Raw genomic sequence first — 22,424 nt, 5'->3', positions numbered from 1 at the left:
AGCAGGCACACGGGGGGAGGGGTTTATTAGTGATTGGGAGCTCCAACATTAGGTGGGTTATGGAGCCCATTAGGGAAATAGCAGAAAGTTCAGGGAAGAAGGCCAGTGTTTACTCTGTCTGCTTGACGGGGGGTCTCATCCGAGATGTGGAGGAGGCCCTGCCGGTGGCTATAGAGAGCACTGGGTGCACCAGACTGCAAATTGTTGCTCATGTCGGAACCAATGACTCCTGTCATCTGGGTTCAGAGGTCATCCTCAGTTCATACAGGTGGTTGGCGGAGTTGGTGAAGGTGGAAAGCCTCGCTCGCATGGTGGAATCTGAGCTAACTATTTGTAGTATCGTTCCCAGAACTGATTGCAGTTCTCTGGTTTGGAGCCGAGTGGAAGGCTTAAACCAGAGGTTCAGATGATTCTGCGGAGATCTGGGGTGCAAATTTCTCGACCTCCGCTATTGGGTGGAGAAATGTAGGGTCCCTCTGAATAGGTCAGGCATGCACTACACATAGGAAGTGGCTACAAGGGTAGCGGAGTATGTGTGGAGTGCACATGTGGGTTTTTTAGGTTAGAGAATTCCCTCCATAGGCCCGACAAGACACCTCCTGAGACGCGACAAGGTAGTAGTAGGCAAAGCGCAACAGGGAATAACAATATTAATGTGGTAATAGTAAATTGCCAGAGCATCTATAGAAAGGTCCCAGAACTGCTCTCATTAATAAACAGTCACAATGCCCACATAGTACTAGGGACAGAAAGTTGGCTGAAACCAGATGTAAACAGTAATGAAATTCTAAACACAGATTTGAATGTATACCACAGAGACAGGCTGGACAATGAAGGGGGAGGCATGTTTATAGCAATGAAAAGTGCAATAGTATCGAAGGAAATTGACAGAGATCTGAAATGTGAAATAATTTGGGTGACGGTCACGGTTAAAGCAGGCTCAAACATGGTAATTGGATGTCTCTATAGGCCGCCTGGCTTAGCAGCTGTTGTGGCAGAGCACCTGAAGGAAAATTTGGAAAATATTTCAATTAGATTTCCCGACCATGTTATAGTTCTGGGTGGAGATTTAAATTTGCCAGATATAGACTGGGAGACTCAAACGTTTATAACGGGTGGTAGGGACAAAGAATCCAGTGAAATTTTTTTATGTGCATTATCTGAAAACTACCTTCAGCAGTTAAACAGAGAACTGACTCATGGCGATGACATATTAGACCTTCTGGTGACAAACAGACCCGAACTATTTGAAACAGTTAACGCAGAACAGAGACTCAGTGATCATAAAGCGGTTACTGCATCGATGATTTCAGCTGTAAATAGAAATATTAAAAAAGGTAGGAAGATTTTTCTGCTTAGCAAAAGTGACAAAAAGCAGATTACAGAGTACCTGATGGCTCAACACAAGTTTTGTCTCAGGTACAGACAGTGTTGAGGATCAGTGGACAAAGTTCAAAACCATCATACAATATGCATTAGATGAGTATGTGCCAAGCAAGATTGTAAGAGATGGAAAAGAGCCACTGTGGTACAACAACCAAGTTAGAAAACTGCTGGGGAAGCAAAGGGAACTTCACAGCAAACATAAACATAGCCAAAGCCTTGCAGACAAACAAAAATTACGCGAAGCGAAATGTAGTGTGAGGAGGGCTATGCTAGAGGTGTTAAATGATTTCGAAAGTAAAATTCTATACACTGACTTGGCAGAAAATCCTAAGAAATTTTTGTCTTATGTCAAAGCGGTAGGTGGATCAAAACAAAATGTCCAGACACCCTTTGAACAAAATGGTACTGAAACAGAGGATGACAGTCTAAAGGCCAAAATACTAAATGTCTTTTTCCAAAGCTATTTCACAGAGGAAGACTGCACTGTAGTTCCTTCTCTAGATTGTCGCACAGATGACAAAATGGTAGATATTTAAATAGACGACAGAGGGATAGAGAAACAATTAAAATCGCTCAAAAGAGGAAAGGCCGCTGGACCTGATGGGATACCAGTTCGATTTTACACAGAGTATGCGAAGGAACTTGCCCCCCTTCTTGCAGCAGTGTACTGTAGGTCTCTATAAGAGTGTAGCATTCCAAAGGATTGGGAAAGGGCACAGGTCATCCCTGTTTTCAAGAAGAGACGACAAACAGATGTGCAGAACTATAGACCTACATCTCTAACGTCTATCAGTTGTAGAATTGTGGAACATGTATTATGTTCGAGTATAATGACTTTTGTGGAGACTAGAAATCTACTCTGTAGGAATCAGCTTTTGAAAAAGACGATCATGTGAAACCCAGCTGACGCTATTCGTCCACGAGACTCAGAGGACCATAGACATGGGTTCACAGGTAGATGCCGTGTTTCTTGACTTCTGCAAGGCGTTCGATGTAGTTCCCCACAGTTGTTTAATGAACAAAGTAAGAGCATATGGACTATCAGACCAATTGTGTGATTGGATTGAAGAGTTCCTAGATGACAGAATGCAGCATGTCATTCTCAATGGAGAGAAGTCTTCCAAAGTAAGAGTGATTTCAGGTGTGCCGCAGGGGAGTGTCACAGGACCATTGCTATTCACAATATATATAAATGACCTTGTGGATAACATCGGAAGTTCACTGAGGCTTTTTGTGGATGATGCTGTAGTATATCGAGAGGTTGTAACAATGGAAAATTGTACTGAAATGCAGGAGGATCTGCAATGAATTGACGCATGGTGGAGGGAATGGCAATTGAATCGCAATGTAGACAAGTGTAATGTGCTGTGAATACATAGACAATATTGCAGGTCACCAACTGGAAGCAGTTAATTCCATGAATTATCTGGGAGTAGGTATTAGGAGTGATTTAAAATGGAATGAACATATAAAGTTGATTGTCGATAAAGCAGATGCCAGACTGAGATTCAGTAGAAGAATCCTAAGGAAATGCGATCCGAAAACAAAAGAAGTAGGTTACAGTACACTTGTTTGCCCACTGCTTGAATATTGCTCACCAGTGTGGGATCCGTACCAGATAGGGTCGATAGAAGAGATAGAGAAGATCCAACAGAGAGCGGTGCGCTTCATTACAGGATAATTTAGTTATCGCGAAAGTGTTATGGAGATGATAGTTAAACTCCAGTGGAAGACTCTGCAGGAGAGACGCTCAGTAGCTCGGTACGGGCTTTTGTTGAAGTTTCGAGAACATACCTTCACTGAGGAGTGAAGCAGTATATTACTCCCTCCTGCGTATATCTCACGAAGAGACCATGAGGATAAAAACAGAGAAATTAGAGCCCACGCAGAGGCATACCGACAATCTTTCTTTCCACGAACAATACGAGACTGGAATAGAAGGGAGAACTGATAGAGGTACTCAAAGTACCCTCCACCACACACCGTCAGGTGGCTTGTGGAGTATGGATGTAGATGTAGATGTGGATGAGTGACCTGAGCTGGCTGTCACAGTGAAGGTTCATGACATCATAAACAACCCTCTGCAGTCTGACAGCCACTATAAATTAAAAGAATACCTAATCGCATGATTAACATTGTCCAAAGTGCAATGCTCCCGAGCACTATTTTCTTTTGAGGAATGTTCCAATATGAGGCCCACTCAGCTCCCGCAACATGTCCACACCTTAATCAAACCCTATGTCATGCTGGATGAGCTTTTATTCCACAACAGGAATTTTCGCTTGCCTCCTGCGATCTTATGGCACTCTCCACACAGAACCATACAGATATCAATGTCACCACTGTTAATAGCAGACCGGATGTTTGAGTCCGTTGACCTGCCCACTGACCTCAGCAACCACTAGACCACATCTGCCATCCAGTCCCCTTACCACTGCCCGCCACTCTGGAGCCCTTGTGCCACCACAGCGACAAGTCCTCAGCTGCCCTGAAATACAAGCAGCAGTAGCACCTCAGGGTGCACAGTCAGACCTAACAGAAGTCATGGGGGATTTGAGCAGTGAGATGACTGGTTTAATCACTGCCCTCACTTGTTTGCACCTTTCTGCATCTGTGCCCCTCCCCAACCAAAGACCCACACAGTCTACATCTACATCTACATTTATACTCCGCAAGACACCCAGTGGTGTGTGGTGGAGGGCACCCTACGTGCCACTGTTATTACCTCCCTTTCCTGTTCCAGACCCATATGGTTTGCGGGAAGAATGAATGCTGGAAAGCCTCCGTGCGTGCTCGAATCTCTCTAATTCTACATTCGTGATCACTTCGGGAGGTATAAGTAGGGTTAAGCAATATATTCGATACCTCTTCCAGAAACGCACCCTCTTGAAACCTTGACAGCAAGCTAGACCGCGATGCAGAGTGCCTCTCTTGCAGAGTCTGCCACTTGAGTTTGCTGAACATCTCCGTAATGCTATCACACTTACCAAATAACCCTGTGACGAAATGCGCCACTCTTCTTTGTATCTTCTCTATCTCCTCTGTCAACCCGATCTGGTACGGATCCCACACTGATGAGCAATACTCAAGTATAGGTCGAACGAGTGTTTTGTAAGTCACCTCCTTTGTTGATGGACTACATTTTCTAAGGACTCTCCCAATGAATCTCAGCCTGGCACGTGCCTTACCAACAATTAATTTTATATGATCATTCCACTTCAAATCGTTCCATATGCATACTCCCAGATATTTCAGAGAAGTAACTGTTACCAGTGTTTGTTCCACTATCATATAATCATTCAATAAAGGATCCTTCTTTCTATGTATTCACAATACATTACATTTGTCTATGTTAAGGGTTAGTTGCCACTCCCTGCACCAAGTGCCTATCCGCTGCAGATCTTCCTGCATTTTGCTGCAATTTTCTAATGCTACAACTTCTCTGTATACTACAGCATCATCCACGAAAAGCCGCATGGAACTTCTGACACTATCTACTAGGTCATTTATATATATTGTGAAACATAAGACCAGAACTTCCTAGGATTTTCTGTCAAGTTGGTACATAGAATTTTACTTTCGAATTCACTGAACACTTCACACAAAGCCCTCCTTACACTAACTTTGACATCGTTTAGCTTCTGTTTGTTGGAGAGGCTTTGGCTGCATTTAAACTTGCACTGAAGCTCTCTTTGGTTTCACTGTAGTTTCCTAACTTTGTTGTTGAACCACTGTGGGTTTTTCCCATCCCTCACAGTTTTACTTGGCATGTACCTGTCTAAAACGCATTTTACGATTGCCTTGAACTTTTTCCATAAACACTCAACATCATCAGTGTCAGAACAGAAATTTTCGTTTTTATCTGTTAGGTAGTCTGAAATCTGCCTCCTATTACTCTTGATAAACAGATAAACCTTCCTCCCTTTTTTTATATTCCTATTTACTTCCATATTCAGGGATGCTGCAATGGCCTTATGATCACTGATTCCCTGTTCTGAGCTTACAGAGTCGAAAAGTTCGGGTCTGTTTGTTATCAGTAGGTCCAAGATATTATCTCCACGGGTCAGTTCTCTGTTTAATTGCTCAAGGTAATTTTCAGATAGTGCACTCAGTATAATGTCACTTGATGCTTTGTCCCTACCACCCGTTCTAAACATCTGAGTGTCCCAGTCGATATCCGGTAAATTGAAATCTCCACCTAAGACTATAACATGCTGAGGAAATTTATGTGAAATGTATTACAGATTTTCTCTCTCTTGTTCTGCCACTAATGCTGCTGAGTTGGGAGGTCGTAAAAGGAGCCAATTATTAACCTAGCTCAGTTGTTGAGTATAACCTCCACCCTAATAATTCACAGGAACTATCCACTTCTATTTCACTACAGGATAAACTACTACTAACAGCAACAAACACGCCACCACTGGTTGCATGCAATCTATCCTTTGTAAACACAGTCTGTGCCTTTGTAAAAATTTTGGCAGAATTTATCTCTGGCTTCAGCCAGCTTTCTGTACCTATAACGATTTCAGCTTCGGTGCTTTCTATCAGCGCTTGAAGTTCCGGTACTTTACCAACGCAGCTTCGACAGTTTACAATTACAATACTGATTTCTGCTTGGTCCCCGCATGTCCTGACTTTGCCCCGCACCCTTTGAGGCTGTTGCCCTTTCTGTACTTGCCCGAGGCCATCTAACCTAAAAAACCACCCAGTCAACGCCACACAACCCCTGCAACCCGTGTAACTGCCTGCTGTGTGTAGTGGATTGCTGACCTATCCAGTGGAACCCGAAACCCCACCACCCTATGGCACAAGTCGAGGAATCTGCAGCTCACACGGTCACAGAATCGTCTCAGCCTCTGATTCAGACCCTCCACTGAGCTCTGTACCAATGGTCCGCAGTCAGTCCTGTTGACAATGCTGCAGATGGTGAGCTCTGCTTTCATCCCGCTTGCGAGACTGGCAGTCTTCACCAAATCAGATAGCCTCCAGAAGCCAGAGATTATTTCCTCTGATCCATAGCGACACACATCATTGGTGCCAACATGCAGATGGGTGCACCCTGTACCCTTCATGGCATCTAGAAGGACCCTTTCCACTTCTGGAATGACTCCCCCCGGTATGCACGTGGAGTGCACATTGGTTTCCTTCCCCTCCCTTGCAGCCAAAGTCTTTACCCTCATGGACCATACGACTGTAGCAATCCCCTCCCCCCTCGAACCACATGATGCTAGGCCCACGTGCTGGTCTCATGAGTGCTTCAGCAGTGATCCTGGCAACTGCAGGCCACCATGCTCATGGTACCCAAACACAGTTAGCAACTGACAATAGGTGTTTCCGGCTGCTCAGGAATTTACCAGCACCTGCTGTTTTTGGCCAATTGCTGTAATCCCACCCTGCCATTCACTTTACCTTATCGAGACTGTCTCTGACTTGTTAATGTTGCTGTGCAAACTCCTTCCCTTGTCCAACATACCATCCTTCCTTCTCATTGCTGTAAATGGCTCCATCATCTACTCATGCAGTCCCCACACCCATCTTGTTTATCTTCGCCTTTGAAGAGCACCTTTTGGCTTTCACTGTGGCTGATATCACCTGCCTGATCCTTGGTGCAGATTTATCTCCCATTACAGTCTTCTCCTCACCCTCATGCAGTGTCGTGTGGTCAACAGTGCGTCGGGTAGCTCGAGCCCCTGTTCTTCCCATCCCACTGCCCACTTCACCATCAAACAACTTTCTTCCTTTGGCCCACTGGTTCACTGCCACACCCATGCTCTTCTGCCTGACAAGTGCAAGTTTGCATGGGCAGAATTTGAGACCTCCACTGCTGACAGAATCTTCCACCCATCCAAAAGATCTTGGTCCTCAACAGTTCATCTAGCACCTAAGAAGAATGGGAGCTGGTGTTCTTGTGGTGATTATTGGTAGCTTAATGTGAGAGCCATTTTCAGCTATTATCCCATCCCACTCATACACAGCTATAGTGACAAGATCTCTGGCTCCACCATTTTTAGTACAACAGACTGCCTGAAAACTTTCACACGGATCTGGTTGCTTTGGAGGACATTGATAGGATGCCCATATTACATCTTTTGACCTCTTTGAAAGCCAGTTCATGAAGTTCAGAAACATTTCTTAGATGACGTCCTCAGTGACACACTGGGCTGATTTGCCTACCTGGATAATATTCTTATTAACTCACCTGCAGCTCGTGGTCTAGAGGCTAGCATTGCTGCCTCTGGATCATGGGGTCCTGGGTTCAATTTTTGGCCAAGTCGGGGATTTTCTCTGCCTGGGGAGTAGGTGTTTGAGTTGTCCTCATCATTTCATCGTCATTCAGGAAAGTGGCAAGACTGGACAGTGAAAAGATTGAGGAATTTGTACGGGTGCTGACAGCGACACAGTTGAGCACCCCACAAACCAAATATCATCTTCATAATCTACATCTACATCTACATCCATACTCCGTACTCCACAAGCCACCTGACGGTGTGTGGCAGAGGATACTTTGAGTACCTCTATCGGTTCACCCTTCTATTCCAGTCTCATATTGTTCATGGAAAGAAAGATTGTCGGTATGCCTCTGTGTGGGCTCTAATCTCTCTGATTTTATCCTCGTGGTTTCTTCGTGATATATAAGTAGGAGGGAGTAATATACTGCTTGACTCCTCAGTGAAAGTATGTTCTCGAAACTTCAACAAAAGCCCGTACCGAGCTACTGAGCATCTCTCCTGCAGAGTCTTCCACTGGAGTTTATCTATCATCTCCGTAACACTTTTGCGATTACTAAATGATCCTGTAATGAAGAGCACTGCTCTCCGTTGGATCTTCTCTATTTCATCTATCAACCCTATCTGGTATGGATCCCACACTGGTGATTATATTCAAGCAGTGGGCGAACAAGTGTACTGTAACCTACTTCTTTTGTTTTCGGATTGCATTTCCTTAGGATCCTTCCAATAAATCTCAGTCTGGCATCTGCTTTACTAATGATCAATTTTATATGATCATTCCATTTCAAATCACTCCAAATGCCTACTCCCAGATAATTTATGGAATTAACTGCTTCTAGTTGCTGACCTGCTATATTGTAGCTAAATGATAAAAGATCTTTCTTTCTATGTATTCACAGCACATTGCACTTGTCTACATTGAGATTCAATTGCCATTCCCTGCACCATGCATCAATTCGTTGCAGATCCTCCTTCATTTCAGTACAATTTTCCATTGTTATAACCTCTCGATATACTACACCATCATCCACAAAAAGCCTCAGCGAATTTCCGATGTTATCCACAAGGTCATTTATGTATATCATGAATAGCAATGGTCCTATGACACTCTCCTGCGGCGCACCTGAAATCACTCTTACTTCGGAAAACTTTTCTCCATTGAGAATGACATGCTACGTTCTGTTATCTAGGAACTCTTCAATCCAATCACACAATTGGTCTAATAGTCCTGCTCTTACTTTGTTCATTAAACAACTGTGGGGAACTGTATCGAACGCCTTGCAGAAGTCAAGAAACACGGCATCTATCTGGGGACCCATGTCTATGGCCCTCTGAGTCTCGTGGACGACTAGTGCGAGCTGGGTTTCACATGGTCGTCTTTTTTGAAACCCCTGATGATTCCTACAGAGTAGATTTCTAATCTCCAGAAAAGTCGTTATACTCAAACATAGTACGTGTTCCAAAATTCTACAACTGATCGACATTAGAGATATAGGTCTATAGTTCTGCACATCTGTTCGACGTCCCTTCTTGAAAATGCGGATGACCTGTGCCCTTTTCCAATCATTTTCAATGCTACGTTCTTCTAGAGACCTACGGTACACTGCTGCAAGAAGGGGGCAAGTCTCTTCACATACTCTGTGTAAAATCGAACTGGTATCCCATCAGGTCCAGCGGCCTTTCCTCTTTTGAGTGATTTTAATTGTTTTTCTATCCCTCTGTCATCTATTTCGATATCTACCATTTTGTCATCTGTGCGACAATCTAGAGAAGGAACTACAGTGCAGTCTTCCTCTGTGAAACAGTTTTGGAAAAAGACATTTAGTATTTTGGCCTTTAGTCTGTCATCCTCTGTTTCAGTACCATTTTGGTCACAGAGTGTCTGGACTTTTTGTTTTGATGCACCTACCTCTTTGACATAAGACCAAAATTTCTTAGGATTTTCTGCCAGGTCAGTACATAGAACTTTACTTTCGAATTCATCATCAATGTACCTACTCCTATGATATGGCTAGCTGAACACCACCGGCACATCAGGGAGATTTTTGTCCTCATGGAAAGAGTAGGGGCTGTTCTCAACATAGAAAAATGTGTTTCAGGATAGATGAGATTAAATTCTTAGGGCACACCATTTCCACTTCCGGCCCAAGTCCCCTGCCAGAGAAAGTTGGAATTTCCATGTCCCATGACATATAAGGAACGCTGCAGATTACTAGGCAATGTTTTTCTTTCTTAAAATTGTGGCCTCTGTTCAGGAGCCTCTCACCACTGCCACTGCAAGGCAACCAAACAAAGGATAAAAATCCCATTCTGTTGACTCTGCCTGTTTCAGTCAGTTTTGAGAGCACTAAGTGCAACCCTGTCAATGCGGCCCTCCTGGAACACTCCCCTCCCTTCACCCTCACTGTCATCGCTGATGTGAGTCAGTCCATGATCAGTGCAATACTTCAACAGCATGTTGGAGACTCTTGGCAGCCACTTGCCCTATTTTCCATGAAGCTATCTGACCCCAGCACAAATGGGCCACATTTGATTGGGAATTGCTCACCATCTATGAGACAGTGAAGCCTTCCACCCTTCCATTGAGTGACGCATGTTCATTATCTGAGCTGACCACTATTCTCTTACGACAGGATTTTGACAGACAGATGACATCCAAATTTTGCCATGACAATTCCGCCAGCAGGAGTACATGGCTCAGCTTAGTGTTATGTTCTTTCCAATCTTACACACCTTGCATACACAGCACCTTCTACAATGCTACCATGTGTTTTACTGTTTAGCAGCTAAGGTGGTAATAGATTTTTTACCCTTTGTTCAGTCACCTTGCAATGCAGTAGTGAGAGTTTCGTAAACAGTGGCTATGATTTTTAAGGAAGCAATAAAAAATTGTCTAGTAATCTGCAACACTCCTTCAACCAATTCATTCATTGCCAGAGAAGGGCTGAGTTATATAGTGTGATAAGTATTTGTGTACACACACAAATGATCCAAGACCTGATATGTCAAACTAATGCATACAGAATGACAGGAAATCCACCAGCGGCAATTGCACAAGCTCTTGGGCTGTGCTGAGGAAGATGCAAGATGCCAGAAAGTTAAATGTCTCAGAGTGAGCTGTAGGTATTTTCATAGGACAGTTAACTGGTTAGTGTGGGGTTGGGGGAGATGCATATGCTAGTTTTTGTTTCCAGAGGAAATGCAGGTTTATGCTTTTGTGTCTAGTTTTCTTTCAAAATGACAAATAATGTATGCAGCTATTTTTCTCATTCAACAGAGCTGACTTTTCCACAGTGCAGTTTCATTAAAGACTATTATCTACATATATTTTTATCTCAGCACAGTATAGGCTTTTTTCTTTGTGCAGGTGTTGTAAAACCCAGATTTTTTTTGCTTTTAGATATTTAGTCCCTCTTGTGGGCAAACACTTGTAGGAAAAATATCAGATCCTTCACAATGTGTCATGAAAACAAAGTAAAGGATGCTGCTGCTGCTGTGGTCTTCAGTCCTGAGACTGGTTTGATGCAACTCTCCATGCTACCCTATCCTGTGCAAGCTTCTTCATCTCCCAGTAACAACTGCAACCTACATCCTTCTGAATCTGCTTAGTGTATTCATCTCTTGGTCTCCCTCTACGATTTTTACCCTCCATGCTGCCCTCCAATGCTAAATTTGTGATCCCTTGATGCCTCAAAACATGTCCTACCAACCGATCCCTTCTTCCAGTCAAGTTGTGCCACAAACTTCTCTTCTCCCCAATCCTATTCAATACCTCCTCATTAGTTACGTGATCTACCCACCTTATCTTCAGCATTCCTCTGTAGCACCACATTTCGAAAGCTTCTATTCTCTTCTTGTCCATACTAGTTATTGTCCATGTTTCACTTCCATACATGGCTACACTCCATACAAATACTTTCAGAAATGACTTCCTGACACTTAAATCTATACTCGATGTTAACAAATTTCTCTTCTTCAGAAACGATTTCCTTGCCATTGCCAGTCTACATTTTATATCCTCTCTACTACGACCATCATCAGTTATTTTACTCCCTAAATAGCAAAACTCCTTTACTACTTTAAGTGTCTCATTTCCTAATCTAATTCCCTCAGCATCACCCGATTTAATTTGACTACATTCCATTATCCTTGTTTTGCTTTTGTTGATGTTCATCTTATATCCTCCTTTCAAGACACTGTCCATTCCGTTCAACTGCTCTTCCAAGTCCTTTGCTGTCTCTGACAGAATTACAATGTCATCGGTGAACCTCAGAGTTTTTACTTCTTCTCCATGAATTTTAATACCTACTCCGAATTTTTCTTTTGTTTCCTTTACTGCTTGCTCAATATACAGATTGAATAACATCAGGGAGAGGCTACAACCCTGTCTCAATCCTTTCCCAACCACTGCTTCCCTTTCATGCCCCTCGACTTTTATAACTGCCATCTGGTTTCTGTACAAATTGTAAATAGCCTTTCGCTCCCAGTGTTTTACTCCTGCCACCTTTAGAATGTGGAAGAGAGTATTCCAGTCAACATTGTCAAAAGCTTTCTCTAAGTCTACAAATGCTAGAAACGTAGGTTTGCCTTTTCTTAATCTTTCTTCTAAGATAAGTCGTAAGGTTAGTATTGCCTCACGTGTTCCAACATTTCTACGGAATCCAAACTGATCTTCCCCGAGGTCCGCTTCTACCAGTTTTTCCATTCGTCTGTAAAGAATTCGCGTTAGTATTTTGCAGCTGTGACTTATTAAACTGATAGTTCGGTAATTTTCACATCTGTCAACACCTGCTTTCTTTGGGATTGGAATTATTATATTCTTCTTGAAGTCTGAGGGTATTTTTCACCTGTCTCATACATCTTGCTCACCAGATGGTAGAGTTTGTCAGGACTGGCTCTCCCAAGGCCGTCAGTAGTTCTAATGGAATGTTGTCTACTCCCGGGGCCTTGTTTCGACTCAGGTCTTTCAGTGCTCTGTCAAATTCTTCACGCAGTATCGTATCTCCCATTTCATCTTCATCTACATCCTCTTCCATTTCCACAATATTGTCCTCAAGTACATCACCCTTGTATAAACCCTCTATATACTCCTTCCACCTTTCTGCCTTCCCTTCTTTGCTTAGCACTGGGTTGCCATCTGAGCTCTTGATATTCATACAAGTGGTTCTCTGTTCTCCAAAGGTCTCTTTAATTTTCCTGTAGGCAGTATCTATCTTACCCCTAGTGAGACAAGCCTCTACATCCTCACATTTGTCCTCTAGCCATCCCTGCTTAGCCATTTTGCACTTCCTGTCGATTTCATTTTTGAGATGTTTGTATTCCTTTTTGCCTGCTTCATTTACTGCATTTTTATATTTTCTCCTTTCATCAATTAAATTCAATATTTCTTCTGTTACCCAAGGATTTCTATTAGCCCTCGTCTTTTTACCTACGTGATCGTCTGCTGCTTTCACTACTTCATCCCTCAGAGCTACCCATTCTTCTTCTACTGTATTTCTTTCCCCCATTCCTGTCAATTGTTCCCTTATGCTCTCCCTGAAACTCTCTACAACCTCTGGTTCTTTCAGTTTACCCAGGTCCCATCTCCTTAAATTCCCACCTTTTTGCAGTTTCTTCAGTTTCAATCTGCAGTTCATAACCAAGAGATTGTGGTCAGAATCCATATCTGCCCCTGGAAATGTCTTACAATTTAAAACCTGGTTCCTAAATCTCTGTCTTACCATTATATAATCTATCTGATACCTTTTAGTATCTCCAGGATTCTTCTAGGTGTACAACCTTCTTTTATGATTCTTGAACCAAGTGTTAGCCAAAGATTAAGTTATGCTCTGTGCAAAATTCTACAAGGCGGCTTCCTCTTTCATTTCTTCCCCCCAATCCATATTCACCTACTATGTTTCCATCTCTCCCTTTTCCTACTGACGAAATCCAGTCACCCATGACTATTAAATTTTCGTCTCCCTTCACTACCTGAATAATTTCTTTTATCTCGTCATACATTTCATCAATTTCTTCATCATCTGCAGAGCTAGTTGGCATATAAACTTGTACTACTGTAGTAGGCATGGGCTTTGTGTCTATCTTGGCCACAATAATGCATTCACTATGCTGTTTGTAGTAGCTAACCCGCACTCCTATTTTTTTATTCATTATTAAACCTACTCCTGCATTACCTCTATTTGATTTTGTATTTATAACCCTGTAATCACCTGACCAAAAGTCTTGTTCCTCCTGCCACCGAACTTCACTAATTCCCACTATATCTAACTTTAACCTATCCATTTCCCTTTTTAAATTTTCTAACCTACCTGCCCGATTAAGGATCTGACATTCCATGCTCCGATCCATAGAACGCCAGTTTTCTTTCTCCTGATAACGACGTCCTCTTGAGTAGTCCCCTCCCGGAGATCCGAATGGGGGACTATTTTACCTCCGGAATATTTCACCCAAGAGGACGCCATCATCATTTAATCATACAGTAAAGCTGCATGTCCTCCCCACCAACGGCATGGTCCATGGTTCATGGGGGGGATAAAACAAAGATTAAGAACACATATAATCCATTAGTATAGTGTGAGTGAATGTAGCAAGAATTGGTTAACTCTTTTGCCCGTCCTGGTGACGCTGAATTTATTCATGAGTGATACAATGAACTCTCATTCCATCATGCATTACACAATGAACTGCTTGCTGCCTGTTAGATTGCACATGAGCTAACTAGGTTTCCCAATGGATGCCCCAGCATCGTTTTCCAATTTTCCACCTTGTGTTCATAATTGTTTGAAGCAGTTTCTGAACACACCAATAGCTGTACCCAACAGGACAGTGTTTCTACATTTCCACAGCCCTGTGTACCGGCATCAGGTACAAACAAAAACTTTTTGTTATACTACATGAATCTGCCGCTGTGTGGCAGTGTTCCATACCAACAGAACATTCTTGGTGAACAAAACTTTGCATGTGAACATTTTACGTTGAATGTGAACTTACCGCATGTACTGAGTGCTCAACAATGGCCGACACAATGGGCTCAAACACCAGTTACTATGTTTACAAATTTATCAAGTGCCAGTGTAAACTTTCCACCTGAGTCAGTGGCCTTACAAATCAAGCTGGATGCTCAGGACAGCAAAATTTCATGTTTATAACGGAACTCTGGATTTTGAGCCAGCCCCCCCTACCCCAACCCCACCTGTACACACTACCAGCATCCGCTTTATGAGTGTTTCCAATGGCACAGACCATTCCCGATATGTCTGCCGTGTATGTTCCTCAAACGTTAGGTGATTTCAACAACTTTAATGCACATGTAGGGGGAGGGGCCCGGAAACTGTACTCTATCATTTTCTGCACATTGGTCCACTACGGTTGACCCTTCCACACTGGTCCATTCTATGCCTGTTGGTGTTGCTCCATCAAACACCCGACTCATTGATTTCTTGACCACGGTTAAGCCAGCTGTGTCTACCGTGCCTGCCATGCCATATGCTACTGACAGTGTCATGGACTGGTACACTGCTACTGCACTGAAGCCACTTCTGCTGCAGACCTATGGACAAGGAGTGGCAGCTTCTGACAAACCATGACACCAAGGCTCCCCCATCCATTAGCCTAAACTACTGCCCCTTAGCAAGAACCACCCACGCACATAGTTTGCCTTGGTCAACCTTGTCCTGCGGCACAGCATCGCTGATGACGACTCTAAATTCCTTTGCTTACTGTGTCACCTCCTTGATGAACCAGACCTGATCTGCAATATTGTGGCTTCGCCTCCTGTTGTCGACAAATATGTGTTCACCCCATGCACCATCCTCGAGTGCCTATCCAGATCTACAGAGGAAGCTATCTGCCTCATCGTCAGTCGTGAGTCACTGGGTTCCAGATACCCGTCACAGCTCTGGTGTCATCTTCGTACTACGACTGACACACATCATATGCCGGACCTTCTGGTTGCTCAAACTATCTCCAAAAGTTCAATTCATCTTCTCCATCTAACTTCGGCCCCACTGGCCACTTATCTGAAGATCACAGACCAGGTTTACAACATCCTGCCAACCCTGCGTACCCCCACACCCCGGGGGGCCCCTCAGGCCTCAGGGTTTGGCATACCTGTGCTGTAGTTTCAATTGATTGGTACAGAGTGCGCATGAGTTGCTCCATGTTTGCATGCGGAGCCAATGCCGTCTGGCAGCTGCCTCCGTAACTCCTCGCCTACCAGCTCTACTGTGGCGCTGCTGTTGGAGAGATCTAGGAACACGACCCTCTCCACTGCCATTTTGGCCTCATGCAGCTCGACAGATGATGCTACGCACTGCTCTGCTTGGCGCTATTTCCATTCCCGCGCGACGTGGCTAAGAAATGTTGTTCCCCATGCCGTATTCCCAAACTAATACCGCAACCCCATTCAGATTCTATGGGCTTCGTTGCATCCCACAGATGCCTGTCTCTTAATACTTCTTCATCTCATGCTCCAGGACACTTGTACGTGAAAGATGCACTGTCTTGTCTCTCATTTCTAGTCAACATGGGGGTCGAGGTCAGTGTCATACCTTTGTCCGCAGGTATTAAATTCGACCATCAGCCTTGCCTTAAACAGCTCAAGCTGCCAATAATTCTTTGATCCAATCTCATAGCATAACTAATTTAAACCTCAAACTGCAGGACATTAACACTCCCTTACAGTGGAATTTCATTATTGCCGAAGCAGATGAACTGTTGCTCGGGGTGGATTTTCTCTTAGCTCATGCTCTTTCACCTAACATACATTGAGGTACACTAATCTTTAACTCGGTAGACTGCACCACCAGTTCTGATATTTCTTTCCTCTCGTCCTATTGTGTGAGCTAGCTGAAGGTGCCGTTGCAGTGCTCTCTCTTAAATTAGCACAATGACGAGCTTCAGGACAACAACAAAGCCCTCCACTTACGCATCGCCACCGTGCAAGCCGAGCTCATGGGCTCTTGTAAGCAGGTCGCCCAGCTGTCACACATGGCCATGCCCCCAGCCACTGCACCACATCCTTGCTCCCACTGCCGACGCCGTGAGACTTTTCTACTGCTGGACAGACACTGTGTTCACGACACCAACAAGTATGCCACCGAGCTCCACAACAGGGACTACCAGTGGATCACTGTCACTGCTGCTGATCCGCTGACCGGGGAAACACAAGCATGTGCCCATAGAATCTATGCATGTGCATACTTCATTGGGTGCGGGTGCATCATCCCCATTGGTGTTTGCAATTGACAATGGTACTTTCCATAGAATCAATATCATGGAAGGTCCACCAGAGTGTGCAAAGGCTAGGTATTTAAACCCAGAAAAATTAAACACGTCAAAGTGATTATTCAGCAACTTTTAGAAAGTAAGATTTTTCACCTTTCTTCTAGTAGTTGGTCATCACCCATTGATTTTGTGCCAAGAAAGATGACACCTTCCATCTCTGCACAGACTATCGAGCACTTAAAACCAGAACAATGTTAGATAATTATCCCATAATATTCAAGATTCTGCTTCCCAACAGCACGGGGCACAAATTTTCAGTGTAATCGACTGTCACAAGGTGTACCACCAACTGCCAATGGCATCCGAGGATGTTGATAAAACCTCCATCATCACCCCATTCAGATTCTTTGAGTATCTGTTTATGCTGTTTGGTCTTAAAAACGCTGCACAGATGTGGCAATGGTTCATTGACTTGTTGGTTGGAAAACTGGACTTTGCGTATGTGTACCTGCATGACTTGTTAATTTTTTCTTCCTCACTCAAGGAACATGAACTCCACTTAAATACAGTGTTACAACTCTCACAAGCAAATAGTATTACATGGAACAATGCTAAGTCACAATAGCACTGCACTAGTGTCACTTTTCTGGGCCACGTGGTTTCTGCCAACTGCATCCGCCCCCTACCTGAACGGGTCGAGGCTGTTAGTGTGCCTTTGCCCAAAGACTTTCAGGGCCTCTGTCACTTCCTAGGAACTGTAAATTACTACTGCAAACACATTCTCCAAGCTGCTGACATAGAAGCCCCACTGACGGACGCTCTCACAAGCAAAAAAACTTCAGGGTCTTCGACGGTCATATAGACTCCCAACATGTGACATGCATTTGATAACCTCAAGTCATCCTTAGACAAGGCCTTTAAGCTCACTCACCCCATCCCTGATGCTCCAATCTCGCTTACTACAAATGCGAGCGAGGCAACAGTGGGGGTGGTGCTTCAGCAATCTGTGGGTTCTGTTGTACAGTCACACAGATTTTTCTTCCAGAAACTGTCTGATTCTCAATGCAAATGGTCGAGTTTCAACCAGAAACTGTTTGCTATTGACACCACTATCAAACATTCCCAAAATGATATCGAAGGTCGTCATCTTGTGGCATTTACTGATCACGAACTGCTCGTATAGGCTTTCCTCAATCCAGATGAGGATTCATCCCGAGACGCTTCCATCATATGGACCTCATATGCCAGTTTATGAATGACATACATTATGTCAGAGGGGCAGACAATGTTGTGGCCGATTTTTTATCTTGTGTGTCAGTATTATCTTCACAGCTGGACCTCAGTGAACTCCCTAGATTGCAAAAAGATGATACTAAACTTGTTGCATTGCACTCTGATACTAAAGCAGGACTGAAACTCAAGTTATGGACACTTCCCACGTTCTCGTCACCCATCTGGTGTGACATTTCAACAGGACGCATACATCCAATGATTCCCACACCTCTCTCCCTGGACATTTCTAATAGTATTCACGACTTGGCACACCCTGGCATACTTAGCACCGCATGTCTGGTATCTGAATGTTTAATTTAGCCTGACTTGATACAATAATGTTGCAGTTGGGCACGAGCATGTGTGGCTTGTCAGTGTGCAAAAGTAGAATGTCATGCACAATCCTCTATCAGAACGTTCGACTTGGCAAAACAAAGATTTCAGTACATACACATCAATATCGTCGGGCCCTTACCTCCTCGGGCTCCATTCGTTACATACTGTCTGACATCAACAGGTTTATCTGCAGGGTAGACGTAATTCCCCTCACTACTATCACATCAGACGCAGTGACCTGAGACCTTTTCTTAATGTGGATCTCGCGCTTTGGCTGCCCAGCTTCTATCACCACTGAGCAGGGCTGCCAGTTTTAATTCACCCTCTTCTGACAACTTTGTGAACTGTGTGGGGTGAAATGATTTAGGACAACAGCATACTACACCCAGAACAATAGGCTTTGCCACGAAGGTGAGTGGGCCGACGCCACACCGTGGGTAGTGTTAAGCATTCGGGCTGCATATAAAGAGGACGTTGTCGCGTCTCTGGCAGAATCCTATACAGAGAACCCCTAACACTCCCAGCAAAGTTAGTCGAGCCTTCATTCCTTCCGGATCAAATCTGTGACTCGACCTTCATCAGGCATGTTAAGCAGCTAATCACTAGCATTTGCGTACCCCTTCCTCACCCACACTCACTTCCCCCAATATTCCTGCACAAGGACTTAGCATCGTCACTCACGTCACGGTGTGTGATGACATCATCGGACCGGTGATCAGCCCTCCATACTTGGGCCCACACAGAGTCATCTCGCGATGTAACAACATGTTCTAAGTTCTCATTAACGGCATGTCTAAAGCCATATCTGTCTGCCACCTCAAACCAGCACAGTCTCTAGGAGAACTGCTCGATACTCCACCCAGTCGGCCCCCACCTCCTGCTACGCCCACCTCGCTAGAGGTATCTACAGTGTGACCATTCCTGCACGTGTGATGCTTCCTACTCCCAGTCAAGTGACAGTGCTACAGGTATGTGTGACATCACCCTACAGAGTGATGCATGTGATGACTCCCTCTCCTACAGGCATCCCCCAGCCTCTCCCCTGTTAGGATTTAGTGACGTACCAGGGGCCAGCCTCAGAATGTGTGACGTTGCCGACAATGATTTTTGTGGAGATTCTGTCACCCCCTCTATGGAAGTGGTAGTTAATGTCAACACTGATTTAATTTGTAGTTCTAAAGTGTTTTTTGTTGTGCTTCCTGACAATGTTTTTCCATTCTATGAATGAGCCAGCTTCCCACATGTCAACTTGACCCACATTCACCTTCTCCAGTCTGGCCCCTTGCCTGTTGGTGCTGACCCATCAATGGTCTAAGTCCTTTGTACCGCAACAGGCATTCAGGTTTGCTACCCCAGCTCCTCACAATCCAATGCCTTCTCTCCCTGAATTCCTCCACTGCTGTATGAAGATTTGCCTGGTCGGGCAGGACCATCCGTTTCTGGCTCGAGGACTTCATTTACTAATGTCATGTATTGTTTCTGTTTAAACACCCCCTCTCCAGGTGTTTCCTTTACATGTATGTCTTTGTGCTCCACACTCTGGGGTGGGGGCTAATTCGACAACTACTGACAAGGCACGTATCAACATCTTTGTTTTCCAAGCTCTTTGGGAGCAGTCTGTGGTCTTGCACGAAACTGTAAACATGTGTGTATTGGGAATCAACTATATATGATTTGGACCGATAAAATCACACTTATTACATGGTGTATAGTGTACATCACTGGATCTGGCAACCACACAACACTAAACCCATAAATCTACATCCACCATAAATAGTCTGTTTTGACCAGAAAGACATTATAGTAAAACAAGCTTGTGTATGAGACTGGAAGCACAAATACAAAGTTAGAAAAGAAGTATGTGCTTGTTGTAGAGTAGTGAAAACTTTTTGTGAGTGGAGTACAGACCTGCTGCGAGTAGACACCATCGTCCGATGCACAAACGTTCTTGTTGTCATCGGCCCAGCAGGGTAGTGAAGTCAGCTCTGAGGCTGGTACATCTGATGAACTCTGTGCACCATGCCTATCCACACAGTAGCAGCGGCCACGCCAGCACTGCCATGCTACAAAGTCACCAGAGATGCAGCACCTCGGCAGCCCGTCCTGGCGCCCCTCCGCTTCCAGCAGGAGACGCGTGCGTGCGCAATCTGCACACAGACACACAAAACCTTGTGATTTCACACTACAGCTCTTTCTTTTGTTGGGATGTTTCATCCCCTCCTCTTACAAAGGAGGGCAGGCTGATTTTGAGCTTATCTGGAATGCTCTTCCTCAGCTGCAGGGTATGGGTAAAATGTACGCAAAATACTTGGCCTGTACCTGTGCAGACAGCACAGTGGGGGAAGGTACAATGGTAGTGATGGGGCTCCATTGTGAATGACCACTGCACAATGGTATAGTTCAGTTCAACAGCTGAAACCTATCCTCAGAAGCATATCCAGCATAATTTGTAGGCATTAGCTAGTGAGTCTCCAAATGATCATTTTAGCATGTTAGGTCAATATGACCAATAATTAGACAAGTGTAGATGTTCAGAGTCAATAATTTTTCACAAGGATACCAGAAAAGGAATATTTGGACAAACAAAGGATTAGTCAAAGCAAAACAAGACTGGCCAATTGCTGCCATAAGAAAACCTTATAAAACAAGAAAAGGTAAGAACTAAGAAGCAAAGCATATCAAACAGTCTACAATGTATGTGAGAAAAGTAATGAGATTGGTTTCTTGTCTACAAAAGTTTCTATTTTTTTTTCAAATAACAAGTAGTTCCCTTCAGCAGCTATACACTGTCAGAGTTGTTGTTTTCAGTCTTGATAGTGGTGCTGAAGGGCCTCAACTGGTTGAGCCTTTTAACATGACAGTCACATTCTTTTGAATGTTTCCCAGTGTCCCAAAATGATGACTTTTTAAGACATTTTTCAATTTTTGGAAAAGGAAGAAGTCACAAGAACTCAGATCAGGTGAATAGGGGGCAAGGGCTGTGGAAAAACAAGAGCACCTTTTGAGGTCAAAATTTCGAGATGGAAGTGGCTGTGTGACTTGGAGCATTGTTATGACGCAGCATCCACTTGTCTGCACTTGGTTGACAGTTTGCCCTGCAGGAACAAATTCTTTATGCATGCTATCTGTACTGTCAAAAAAGCAAATCAACATTTTTCTAATCTTTGATTTCCTCATTCGAGCTTGTTTTGGTTGAGGAGATGTCTCAATGTGCCACTCCTCACTTTGCTGCTTTATTTGAGGATTTTACTAAAAATCCAAGATTTATCACCTGTGATCACATGGCTGAACCATTTGTGGTCATTGGAAACCCTCTCAAGAAGATAAATATACACATTTCTTCAATTGTCCTTCTGCTCAGTTGTGAGGTTTTTTTGGCACCATTTTGGCACCATTTGGGCAAACCTTGAGTCAAAATTTGATGTATGGTGAGAGGGTTTAGGATAAACATGTCACCCATCATCCTTATTGTTAAATGTCAGTCTGATCTCACAAGAGAATGCATACATTTAACATTTTCGATAGGTTTTGAAATTGAAGGTCTCCCTTAGCAAATTTCACTTTCAGCATGTTCTCAATCTTTCAAAAATGATTTGTGCCCACAAAACACTTGTGCTCTTGATAGGGATTGCTCCCCACAGGTGTGTTTCAACTTTTAAAGGTCACACTCACGGATTCTCCAAGTTTAATGCAAAACTTGATGACATAATGTTGCTCCAAATTCTGCGATTCCATTTTTGTAACACACAACAAAAACAAAATTTCACTGATGGCTGTACAGACCTCAAACTAGGGCTGAGCATCTGCAAGGGGTGAACAAACCGGTCTGCACAAGTAGAACAACACAACATTACCAGATCACTCACAATATTGTCAGTCTCGTTACTTTTCTTACACATCTTGTATATCTATATCTGTACTCTGCAAACCATTGTTGCAGAGGGTACATCCCATTGCACCAGTTATTATGACTTT

General features: G+C 43.8%; 1 protein-coding gene across 1 annotated transcript in view; it reads right to left on the bottom strand.

Moving 5' to 3' along the window:
- LOC126198743 (uncharacterized) overlaps window positions 1–22,424 on the bottom strand; it is a 213,109-nt gene that overhangs the window by 5,747 nt on the left and 184,938 nt on the right. The window contains exon 10 of the mRNA XM_049935293.1: window positions 20,358–20,596. Coding sequence (XP_049791250.1) covers window positions 20,358–20,596 — 239 coding nt within the window. The remainder of the gene's footprint in view (window positions 1–20,357; window positions 20,597–22,424) is intronic.

The sequence above is a fragment of the Schistocerca nitens genome, chromosome 8 (assembly GCF_023898315.1).
Source record: "Schistocerca nitens isolate TAMUIC-IGC-003100 chromosome 8, iqSchNite1.1, whole genome shotgun sequence".
NCBI classification, from domain to species: Eukaryota; Metazoa; Arthropoda; class Insecta; order Orthoptera; family Acrididae; genus Schistocerca; species Schistocerca nitens.
The sequence above is the reverse complement of the archived record's forward strand: the minus strand, read 5'-3'. Positions and strand labels throughout refer to the sequence as shown.